Source organism: Camellia sinensis, chromosome 13, assembly GCF_055761805.1.
Source record: "Camellia sinensis isolate YWXY chromosome 13, ASM5576180v1, whole genome shotgun sequence".
NCBI classification, from domain to species: Eukaryota; Viridiplantae; Streptophyta; class Magnoliopsida; order Ericales; family Theaceae; genus Camellia; species Camellia sinensis.
This window is the reverse complement of record NC_138973.1, coordinates 133,490,927-133,502,718: the sequence shown is the minus strand read 5'-3', so window position 1 is coordinate 133,502,718 and position 11,792 is coordinate 133,490,927. Positions and strand designations below refer to the sequence as shown.

At 32.7% G+C, this 11,792-nt stretch overlaps 1 protein-coding gene across 4 annotated transcripts; it reads left to right on the top strand.

Moving 5' to 3' along the window:
* Positions 1–2,321: 2,321 nt before the first annotated feature.
* On the top strand, positions 2,322–11,337 carry LOC114262810 (putative clathrin assembly protein At5g35200). 4 transcript variants are annotated; one of them, XM_028203223.2, is made up of 16 exons: positions 2,322–2,496; positions 3,597–3,714; positions 3,798–3,867; positions 4,009–4,106; positions 5,460–5,601; positions 5,714–5,814; positions 7,476–7,559; positions 7,663–7,713; positions 7,814–7,879; positions 7,963–8,028; positions 8,164–8,244; positions 8,355–8,432; positions 9,250–9,405; positions 9,535–9,610; positions 9,950–10,062; positions 10,490–11,337. In XM_028203223.2, exons 2-16 carry the CDS (start codon positions 3,619–3,621, stop codon positions 10,859–10,861), a joined length of 1,650 nt encoding a protein of 549 aa, XP_028059024.2. In that variant the 5' UTR covers positions 2,322–2,496; positions 3,597–3,618; the 3' UTR covers positions 10,862–11,337. The 4 variants fall into 4 exon arrangements, with proteins under 4 accessions (XP_028059024.2, XP_028059032.2, XP_082759565.1 ...); XM_028203231.2 differs by having other exon boundaries at positions 2,363–2,496; positions 3,508–3,714; XM_082903439.1 differs by lacking the exon at positions 2,322–2,496 and adding an exon at positions 2,950–3,343.
* Positions 11,338–11,792: the final 455 nt, after the last annotated feature.

Below are 11,792 nucleotides of genomic sequence, written 5' to 3'. Positions count from 1 at the left end.
CAAGCAATAATTTATACAAATAATTAAACAGGAAACCAGACGACTGTATAAAGGTTCTAAATGCCTTGAAAGAATAAGGACTTCTTTGGAACAATTAACAATTGAAAGAGAAAGAGACAAAATAAACAAAGACAACTCCACATGAAATTATCTAAGTTCACAAGAGTTACAAGTCACAAATTACAGAAAAACTACTCATGAGTTAAGATAAACTACTCCTAAGTCTAAAAGCTATGTGTTGTTGTGTTGTTGATGTCTTTCCTTGCAAAATTCATAGCTTTTATATATTCTCCCTTCTTTTTCTAACCCATGATCACATGATTTTGAATCTGTAATTGCCCTTATCTCAACTGCTTCTGTAACTGCCTCTTTATGCCAACGCTTTCAAACTCTTTCAAATCTTTAACTCTCTTTGTCGAGCTACTTTTCCTTTATGATGCCACATGTCCCTCAACACTTTGAGCCTCTGATCGATAGAGCCAAGCCTTATTCTGTACTTGATCACTTCTGCAACAACCCACTAAGTCCATGATTCAGCTTAGTAACTGCTCCATCACTTGAACCACTGGCTGCACTTGATCTATTCTTCTGATGCCATATGTCCCTTTAACTAATAGAAAACTCTTACTTTGACCCTGTCACCTTTCATCACCTAATTAATCCACCTGTTAATAGAAATTTGACAAAAATAGATACAAACAGATACGCACAATATTTAATGATATTAAAAATATAATTTAATTAATAATTAAAGTAATTTTATTACTGCCTAGGAGAGCAGTTAGACATTTTATTTTTTTAAATTAATTTTATTAAATAAAAAACTTATGACAAGTGGATATTTGTAATTTTTTAAACCGTAAAAGCAATTCGTATTTTAAGCAAATTTGTAGGGTATAAAAAAATAAAAAAATTATATTTTAGTGTAATTTTTAAAAAGTAATTACAAATTCATAGGAAAAATTATGATTTTAATTACTTTTAATATTTGTAAAATTTATCACTATTTATAATTATATTTTCAAAAAACCACTGATTTAATATTTTTGTTAAAAATATTATATATGGAAGTCAGTGTCCTTACTCATGTGCTACTTTCCCAATTTCGATTAGTAGTATAATAAGATTTCCCTTGTTACCAAACAACTTTTTCTCTCCTCCTTTCTTTGTCTAAAAAAAATAATAAGTAGTTCTGAAGACAATTTTTTATGTTCTAGATAATCTGTTCAAATACAACCAAAACCACACTTCTCTCACACCTACCACAAACACGGACCACTCGATCTCAAAAGTCTAATCGAAACCGCCTCATCCAACGGCTCAGATATCACTCTATAACAATCCAAACTTCACCTCCGGTCTTGACGTCGTACGCCTCCGTATACCGTATTCTGACAAAAGCAAGCGAAGAGAGAGAGAGAGAGAGAGAGAGAGAGAGAGAGAGACAGGTTTGAAAACGGGAGAGTGAGTGAGAGAGAGAGAGAAAAAGTCTGAGGGAATATAGGCATAGTTTGAAAAGTGTGTTAATTTTTCAATTTTTTAGTTTTTTTAGATATTAATTATATATTTTAGTTAATAAATTAAAATGTCATTATACATTGTTATATTATTTTTTAAATATTATTTTTATATTTTGTTATAAAAATTTAAAAAATTATTAAAATAATTTATTTTTAAACTTGGCCTTGGTGTGAAGTTAAAAAGTATTGTTTAGGTTAGATTTTTTAGTATTTTGATTTTTGTTAAAAAGAATAATTATAATTTAAATATAATATTTCATGTTATTAACTTGTTAATGTGTAATATATATTTGTATAAGGAGTGTTGATTTTCATTCAACTTTATTTTAAGGGTAAATTATAAACGGATCTCTTGATGTTTATTTAAATTATAAATTATTTTTTGTAGTTCTAGAAATTACATTGTATCTCTTACGATTTTTAATTTCATAATAAATAGGTGATTTTATTAATAAATTATCAAATTAATTAATAGTTTTTAATAATGTTAAAATTTTATTTCAATTAATAATTCAGATAATTTTATTATTGTATAGGTGAACAATTAGAAATTTCACTTTTTTTAATTAATTTTGTTAAATAAAAATTTTTAACAGGAAAGTATTTGTAATTTTTCAAATCACAGGGGATAATTTGTATTTTAAGTAAATCTCAGAGGAGGGTGTATTTGTAATTTATTCTTATTTTAAATACATTTTATTTTTATTTTTATTATATATAATTACTATTTTTATTTTATTTTATTTTATTTTAAATGCATATGATAAGGACAAAAAAAAGAAAAAAAAAAGAAAAAAAACAAAAAAGGGGGTGGGAATGACAGCTTATATACACTACATAATGTGATTGACGCCGACGGCCAACCAAAACTAAAAATTCAATTTTGGCGACTTTTTCTTCGTCTCACACCAGACAGACTCTACCGACGCCTCTCTCTCTCTTCTTTTCTCTGTTTCTCTCTACGATTTTGTTTGAGGTTAGTGTTGGTCGACTCTGATCTCTTTCCAGTTTTGTTCTTTCGTTTCTGTATTTAGTATCTGAGCTTCAAAACTTCATTTGAATTTGGGATTCATCATTGTGTTGTGTTGTTTGTTAGTTTGTGTTCTGTTCTGTTAGATCTTTGATTATGGTTTTGTTTGACTTTGTACACCATTGTTTAGCTTCGATTTGATTTGCCTTTTTACTGATCAAGTACTCTTCTTTGGTTGGTTTTGTGTTTGTATATTGCATCCGATTCATTTAGGGTATGTTTGGTTTGCATTTGGCAGATGAGTTTCAGGAAAAATTTTCTAAAAAATTGTTTGGCTTGAATTTTTCTCAAAAAATTCTGAAAATCACTTTCTCTTTCTTACACATCAATCAATCAATCACTTTTTCTCTCTCCTCTCTCCTCTCTCTCCTTCTCAATCACTTTTTGCCTCACACACACATCATTTTTTCTCTCTCCTCTCTCCTTCTCAATCACTTTTTGCCTCACACACACGTCTACTCAAATTCTTTTAAAATATCAAATCATTTCAAACTCACAAAAAAACAACTCTCCCAAAATATACAGTCAAACAAATTTCTAAACTCTTTTCCCAATTTTTTTTTCAAAAACATATCTCCCAAAGACAAACCAAACAAGCCCTTAGTGTTTCTTTGCTTTTATAACTTCCAACTATTATCATCTAAAGAACATTCTCTGGTATCAATGATTTACTAATATTTACGACTTTACTGTATTGATCTATACTCAAACCCAGATTCAATTAGGCACACAAAGACATTGATGGTTGATCGGGATTTAAGAGTCAAATTTTGGTTATAGTTGAGAATTTCCTGTAAATTTTTTTTTTCCATAAAATCAGCTAAGAATCTATTTTCATATGTTAATAATTTTCATTTGGTCTCTAATATTTACATAAAATTTACTCCAATTGCAAGCTTAAATATCAGATTTGTTAATAGTTTAAATCAAATTGGGATGTATAATACTTTTTTGCAGTAATTATGAAGGATGCTTGTTTTTGTTTGAGGGGAATTCAGATCCATCTAATAATGCCAGTAGTATTTATGAAGTTGACAATTTTGTAGAATTATATAATTGAGAGAGAGAATGTCGGGAGGTACACAGAACAGCTTGAGGAAGGCACTTGGAGCTATTAAGGATTCCACCACTGTCAATTTGGCCAAAGTTAATAGTGATTACAAGGTATTTTCTATTGAGATCCTCAGTATGGTTCTTGCAATGATGGATGGCTTTTGACCTTCTTGAATGGGTTTTGGAATTTGCAGGAGTTGGATATTGCAATTGTTAAGTCCACAAATCATGTTGAGCGCCCAGCGAAAGAAAAACACATAAGAGGTTGGTAATTTCTATTGAGAAGGAGATGGTTTGTTTTTTTGATGGGCTTGCTCCTTTGTTCATATTTGTTCCATTTTGTGCTTATCAATTTTTAATATGCCTTAAAATGTTGTGATGGAGAATTTTTGTTTTCCCTTGCAGCTATTTTTGCTGCTATTTCAGCTACGAGGCCTCGAGCGGATGTAGCTTATTGCATACATGCTTTGGCTAGACGATTGTCAAAGACACATAATTGGGCGGTATGTGTTCAAGAAAATCATATTTTTATAATGGAAACTTATACTATGGAGCACATTTTTGTGCTAAAGTAACTGCAACTAATCGAAGTTACAATTTAAAGTGCTTTCAGGGTTTAATCTAAGAAATATATAGTGATTGTCAGATTTACAAGTGCATGCAATATTTCTTTATGTTTAAGTGAATAAGATTTAGCGAGTGGAGAGTAAGTTGAAGTAACACTTCTTCTGTTTTATGATTTAAGTATTTTTTCCTTGCTCAAGTACTAGTGCTAAGTATTTTAAGCTGTGGGGCAAATGCTTCTATGGATTGATGAATTTTTGTTACATATGTCATACCTAGGTTAGATGCCTGCCTGCCCAAAAGATTCTTCTTTCCTGCTCATTGAAAGAGGGAAAGGGTGTGGAAGAAAGAAGTTTAGGAGAGAAGATTTCATCCACCAAGTGGGAGAGATTGTTACCCCTGTCTGGGAAGTTTTCATTTATCTCTTGGGGTCCATATCATCGGAAAACTTTTCATGTTCCTGTTGCATTGCTAGAGTAACGGGGGGTTTCCCCATCATTGAAGTCACTGGGACGCCTTCCAAATGATAAATACAAAAAAGTGCTTAGTTTCCTTAGGAAATCAATGCAAATATCATATTGTCAATTAGTGAAGGGAGTAATTCAATTGAAACCAAGACCACTATGAAGGCAATTGTAATTTAGTGATAGCTAATCTTGATCATGCAATCTTAATTTCAAAAGATGGATGTCTATCCAAAAGCATTAGATTTTATGAACAAGAAACATCCTGATTCATCTTTCCCTTTGTGCTTATTCTGTCAGCCTTTGAGTTTAATTAAATGTATCAATTATTCACTCTTTATGTTTTCTGCTTCCAAATTGAATCTTAAGTTTACCTACAAAATGAATCAATCCTTTTAGGTTCTGATATTAGTTAACAACTGAGAGTCTGCTGTTGCCTCATTAAGTGGCTAATTGATGTTATGTTTTGTATGCCCTATGTGAAAATGGAACTTTGCTTCTCTTTGGAAAGATTGTGCTTTCTTCATTGAAGGAAATAAATAAATATTTTTCTGTTGTGGTATGTGCACTGTGTGAATGGGATCTATTCTTGGTTTCCATTTCATTAAACTTCTTTTACTGTCTGCTTCATTACTCAAGATTTAAATTAGATACTGAATATTGTAATGGTGGAACAATTCCGTGAGATACTTAACTCAAATTGTCCTGGCTGTTATATACTTTCCTATACTAGTTAATCCCATGATTTGAAAGATAGTTGTCTACTGTCATGCATTATTGTCGAGGTGCCTGTGCATGAGATTTCCATAACTATGTCATTATGTATAGGTTGCATTGAAAACTTTAATTGTTATTCATCGTGCTTTGAGGGAAGTGGACCCCACATTTCATGAAGAACTAATCAATTATGGAAGGAGTAGAAGCCATATGCTCAACTTGGCCCATTTCAAAGATGATTCCAGTCCCAATGGTGTGCTTTTTTTTTTCCTTTTATTTTTATTTTTGGTTTCTAGTTTAGTATGTCCATTTGAATGCATAGAAAGAGACTTGTGTGTTGACAAGAGTTGTTATCTGCTGTTCAGCATGGGATTATTCTGCTTGGGTTCGCACTTATGCCTTATTTATAGAAGAGCGGTTGGAATGTTTTCGTGTATTGAAGTACGATGTTGAGACCGACCGCCCTGTAAGAACTTATCCTTTTCTACTCCTTTGGCTTTTAAATTTTATGTTTATTTTGCTTTGGCAACATAAACAGAAACTGCAAATCTATATTTTCACTGAAATATGGCCATTTTGCAATTCCATTTAGAACTATTTGGTTTCGTTTTTTTATTTTTTTTATTTCAAAAAAAAAAAAAAAAAAAACTAAAACTATTTTTCATGTTTTTTTCAAAAAAAAGTTCACAAAACAAATTCTGAAAGCCAAACCAAACATGAGGGGTTCAGTTTCTGTTACAGCCACAAAAGTGTAGTGTAAATTGCTCACATTTTGATGATATTGTGTTAATCTAACTTTTGTGAATCATTTGAGTTGATACTTGATAGTATCTTTTGATTCTTACATTTTTGTTGATAACAGTGGTGACAATACTACTTGTTAGTCCACATCAGTTCTAGTTTACTTGTAGCACACTACAATGTTATAAACTTATTCAATGGTTACCACTAGCCACTTTTGGTCCCAAATCATGTTGTCAAAGCTCTCTGACAGCTTGTCTTACTCTAGAAAGCACAGATACAGATATGGATACGGATACGAATACGATATGATACGGATACGGCAATACAGCAAAATCTAAAAAAGTAGGATACGGGTACGGGTAGGATACGTTTGTAAAAAATAAAAAATAAAAAAATTATTAGCAGTGAGTTGCACATAAGCTCAAGAATGATGAGAAACCACAGTAATTTTATAATGCAAAATACTAATATTTAAGAATTAGGTATTAATTTAAGCCAATAGCTAGTTTAGTTTTTAAATTTTCAATACGTCTTGCAAATATTTCATTTCAATATGAAGTCTAATATATTGATATTATAATATCAAAGCAATCCACAACTTGACCCTATACTTTTTCCTTTTGTACTAGTCAAAAATATTCTATGCAAGTTTATTTATTGATATTTAATTTTACTATTGTTATATTATCTTATTAATCCTTACTTCTATGTAGTTGTAGGGGACATGCATGATACAATGAAGATATGTCAATTTGATGAATTCTATTACTTTAGCTTACTATGTTATTTTTATAAAAAAAACTAAGTAAAGTATTGTAAAAATATTTTATTTATTCTCGCAATTTTATTATATTATGATGTTATGTAAGAAATGATACAATTCTAATTTCGTAAAAGGAGTGATACGTGACTTGGAGCATTTAATACTTCAAAATTAATTAAGAAGTATCTGATAATATGTGACTTGGAGCATCCGATACTTCAAAACTAAGTATCCGATACTTCATAATTAATGAAAAATTAATTAAGAAGTATCTGATATTTTTAATAAGTAGCTGATATGTATCCGTAAGTATCCGAGGAGTATCAGTATCCGATACGGATACGATACGGATACGTCTTCCTATTTGAAGTATCCGTGCTTCATAGGTCTTACTCATATCTAATCTACAGTAATGTAGTTCATTTCCTTTAAGAACAATCTTTAATGCTTAAATGCTTGTTCTATTTTATGCTTACTTTACATGAGGGACCTTGTTGGGAATTAATTACTGCTCTTCTTTTCCTGGGATAATATACCTGTATACAAATTGAAAATGTGGCTCTGTGATTAGGTTGAAACACTGAACATCCACATAATTATTAATGCAAATTGTGGTGCAGAGAACTAAAGATTTGGACACTCCAGAATTGCTTGAGCAGTTACCAGCTTTGCAGCAGCTTCTTTTTCGTGTCCTTGGTTGCCAGGTAACTTTCTTTGATTCAGTCAACTGACTTAAGTTGTATAAAAAATAAAGTGTCTAGCTTTCAATACACAAACAGTGGGCCCCATAATGAAGCTTTCATGCAGCCACAAGGAGCAGCAGTTCATAATTTTGTGATTCAATTGGCACTTTCCATGGTGAGTGGAGTTCATAATCTTTTTGCTTTGCCCATGGCTTTACTGAACTAACTTGCAAATAGCATTTTGTTGACCTGAGTGATTTTGTTATTTTCAATAGGTTGCTTCTGAAAGCATTAAAATTTATAGTGCTATCAGTGATGGTACTATCAATTTGGTTGACAAGGTAGGCTGTTGTCCTGTCTTTCTGAATGAGTAGGTTGGTTGTTTTAGCTGATCAGGGATATATGATGACATGTATTGTGACAGTTCTTTGAGATGCAACGCCATGATGCTCTCAAGGCTTTGGATATATATCGGAGGGCAGGGCAACAGGTAATACTTTTTTGCAAAAGATTTCTAGCAACCATTACAATTTTTTTTTTTGGTAAATAAAAAATATAGCAATAGCTTTGGAGGAAAGGAGTTCTTTCCTCGTGGGCATATTTTAAATTTTAATCATATCTTCAGGCAGAGAAGCTGTCAGAATTTTATGAAATATGTAAAAACCTTGACATTGGACGTGGAGAAAGATTTGTTAAGATTGAGCAGGTTTGTGATTTCTCTTGTGGTGATTTAAGGAGCTTTGAGTCCTTTGGTTTTTGCTTTTTATTTTTATTTTCATTAAATTTTGATGGAATTTTTATTGATTGATAATGAAGCCACCTGCATCATTTATGCAAGCAATGGAAGAGTATGTGAGAGAAGCTCCACGAGCTTCAACAGTTCGTAAGGATCAGGTATTGAAATCCTCTCTAGTGAACTTTTATCTTGGTTGGAAGCAATATGTTTTCATATGTGGCAACTATTATCACGACGACAAAGCAAAAGAACTATTATCACGAAGGTAAAGCAAAAGAACATCAAATGTCAGTGATTGTTGGGAGCTGTAGTACACTGTCAAACTTTCACTTGGCTTAGGATGCAATGCAATCATAAAAAGCTTTGTTGTTTCGGGTTGTCCCTCTAGGCAGAATTCCTCAAAGTTCTCTCACGTGGTTTCAGATGCTCAAATATCTAGTCATTATCAACTCCCTAGTAGTCTATTAAGTCTGACAACACATAAATCAAACCAAACCAAACCAAGCTAAGCCTTTTGTCACAATCAAGTGGGGTTGGCTACATGAATTTTTTTTTGCCATTCTACTCTGTCAAGGGCTATATGCTCAGTTAAATGAAATAAATTCATATCCTTTATTTTTTTATTTTATGAAGGCCAATCATTTATTTGAGCAGATCAAACAACTGAGTGTATTTAGGAGTTTGAGCGTTTGGACATATATATTCTTCATTGTATTTTCCGATGCGTGCCATCATTATGTGCATTAATTCATCAACTCTCTGACTAATCTTATTTTTTGGCTTTATGAGCCATAAATATCCTTTGGCTAACTTGTCAAAGTTGTAGTCTGTTGGTGCAATGTCTACAATTTTTGAACCTTTTTAGTTAAAAGTTGTCTGCTGTTTTAAATTTGACAAGAAAGTTTTATTTAAATCTTCTTTTACATCTAAATTCCCGCCTCAGTTTCATTTTAATCCTTTACTTTCAAAAACCAGGTGACTGATGATAAGGACGGTGCTCCTAAGATAAACTTAGCCATAGAGTACAAAAAAAGTCCAGAGGTACAGGAGGCAAATCTACCATCCCCACCGCCACCTGAACCAGAACCAGTAAAGGTGGAAGCTCCTGTTGCTGGGCCACCCGATCTGCTGGTAATTTTTAGTATCTTTCTCACTTGTCAAAGGAAATTCGCAGGATCCTACTGTGAACCTTTACTCTGGATTTGTTTTTTTACCTGAATTCATGGGAGTCTTATGAAGTGTCTGCATTTTTATTGCTAGGGTTTGAATGATCCTGTTCCAGGTGCTTCAGAATTAGATGAGAAGAATGCTGTGGCATTGGCTATTGTGCCTGTTGGTAAGTTTTCTAGAAATCTAATGATGTAAAGCATTGTACCATGGCTCACATTTTGTGGAGGAATCTTTATTTATTTATTTTTTATTATCTTTTGCAATGCAAACAATCATATATCCATTGGGTTCTCAAGGCCAACCTTAATAAAATTAACTACATTGGTTCTGTTTTGAGTAATATGAACAAAGGGTAATTTGTTTAAAGATTTAAACACATTGAAGACAGTCTGATGTTTGCTAATTTTGGTTAGGGTTTTATCTGAATGGAATATTGTAATGTAGAAATGCCACTAATGTTTTCTTTTTCTGATTTATTTATTTTTATTGGTTGTTGAAATTGCAGCCGATCAATCAACTCCGGCTGGCCCAAATCCTGCAAATGGAACTACAGGCTGGGAATTGGCCCTTGTTACTGCTCCTAGCTTGAACGAGAATGCCACAGCTGCTAGCAATCTGGTATTGTACTATTTTCTTCTGCGTCTGGTTTGTTTTTGACCAAAAAATAATAAAAATCAGTTGATCAAGAAAAGGATCCCCCCTCAAAGAGAGAAAAAAAAGAACGGAAAAGGAAAATGCCTCTTTGTAGCATGTGTTCATCTAAGGGCATGCGTATATGACAAAATATTTATATTTTTTAATATACAAAATTTATTTTCTATGATAAAATAGAGTTCGTAAGGTGCCATAGAGCATTTCTTGCTTAGTATGGTAGTTTTATTTATGTCCAGCTACATGTGTCGGACAAATATTCCATATGCTTATCCAAGATTCGATTGTCCGGCATGGGTACTTTATACATTGGATGAGTCCATTTAACGTAGATCACAAATTAAATAGTTTGCTATATTTATACTTATGGTTTTTCACTTGTGTATGGGAAAAGGGGGGAGGCCTAGACATACTTACACTAGACAGCCTATATGATGATGCAATAAGGAGAAGCAACCAGAATGTGAGCTATAACCCTTGGGAGCAGCCAGTCCCAATGGCCAGTCCCATGATGTCACAAACAGCACACGACCCATTCTTTGCCTCCAATGCCATGGCTGCCCCACCTTCTGTGCAAATGGCATCCATGGCTAACCAGCAGCAAGCTTTCATGTTCCAACAGCAGCAACAGCAGATGATGATGATGGCCCCACAGCATCAACAGCCTGTAAATCCATTTGGCAATGCATATGGAGCCGGTATCCACCCCTACGGCTCAGGTATGCCTGTCCAAGCGTACAATCCATACAACACGGGACTCATTTAGACACCATGCACAGAAAACCTTTTTTTTTTAATTTTGTGATAAGTATCAAGATTGGTGAAATTTGAAAGATTGACAAGACAAGACATGTGTAACAATATGCTATGCAAGTGGAGAAGCTAGGATGAGATTATTTGTTCAATAAGTAGGTTGAGAGGCGGGCTTTGCATAGTTGATTATTTATATCAATGAAGGTGGTATAATAATGTTCAGTGACTACATGAAATTTTTTGACCTGCTTATTTGTACTTGGCGCTGAAGCAGGATTCTCATTCTTATTTATTTATTTATTTTTCCTTTTTTTTGGTTTATCAAGATATTACTTTAAATGTACAAACCATTTGTATTTTTTCTGTGATTATTTTGTACACATTTGATGTATTGTGGATACAATGTTTGATTAGTGATTCTTGGTTGTACATGGTATATTGATGCTACCACACATTCTTACTGTATAATAATTTGATTATTGGGTATTATTTGCATACTGTCAAGCAGACACTGAATATTTCTAGGTTCTCCAAAAAAAAAAGAAGAATATTTCTAGGTTGTGTGAGAGAATTTGCTTGTGCCCGGGTTTTGGCTTGTCTCACTTTCTCATCTCTTCATATCATTCACTTTTTCCCCCTATTTGATTGTGTGTTTTACCAATCAATAATTGGATTGTTACAGCGCTTGTGTAGATTCAGTCTTGTGATTTAACTGTAATTAACTACACACAAACTGGTAGCAGAGAGAGTATTTGCTGTGAATGGTAATATTTGCAACTGCATATGTTGAACAAAGGGCTGCAAAGTTCGGCTCTTTTAAAGCTCATTTGAGATTGGCTCGTTTATTAAATGAACGAGCTTGAGTTTGATTTTTAAGTTCATTTATTAATCGAGTTGACTCGTGAGGATACAGAATATAAATTAATATGTATTTTTAATGATAC

What these genes read in the sequence shown, in the direction of transcription:
- LOC114262810 (XM_028203223.2), top strand. Translation starts at nt 3,619, where the DNA reads ATGTCGGGAGGTACACAGAACAGCTTGAGGAAGGCACTTGGAGCTATT. An exon ending in ATCGGAGGGCAGGGCAACAG is followed by an intron (nt 8,029 to 8,163) that starts GTAATACTTTTT and finishes TCATATCTTCAG; the next exon opens with GCAGAGAAGCTGTCAGAATT. An exon ending in CTGGGCCACCCGATCTGCTG is followed by an intron (nt 9,406 to 9,534) that starts GTAATTTTTAGT and finishes TTTTATTGCTAG; the next exon opens with GGTTTGAATGATCCTGTTCC.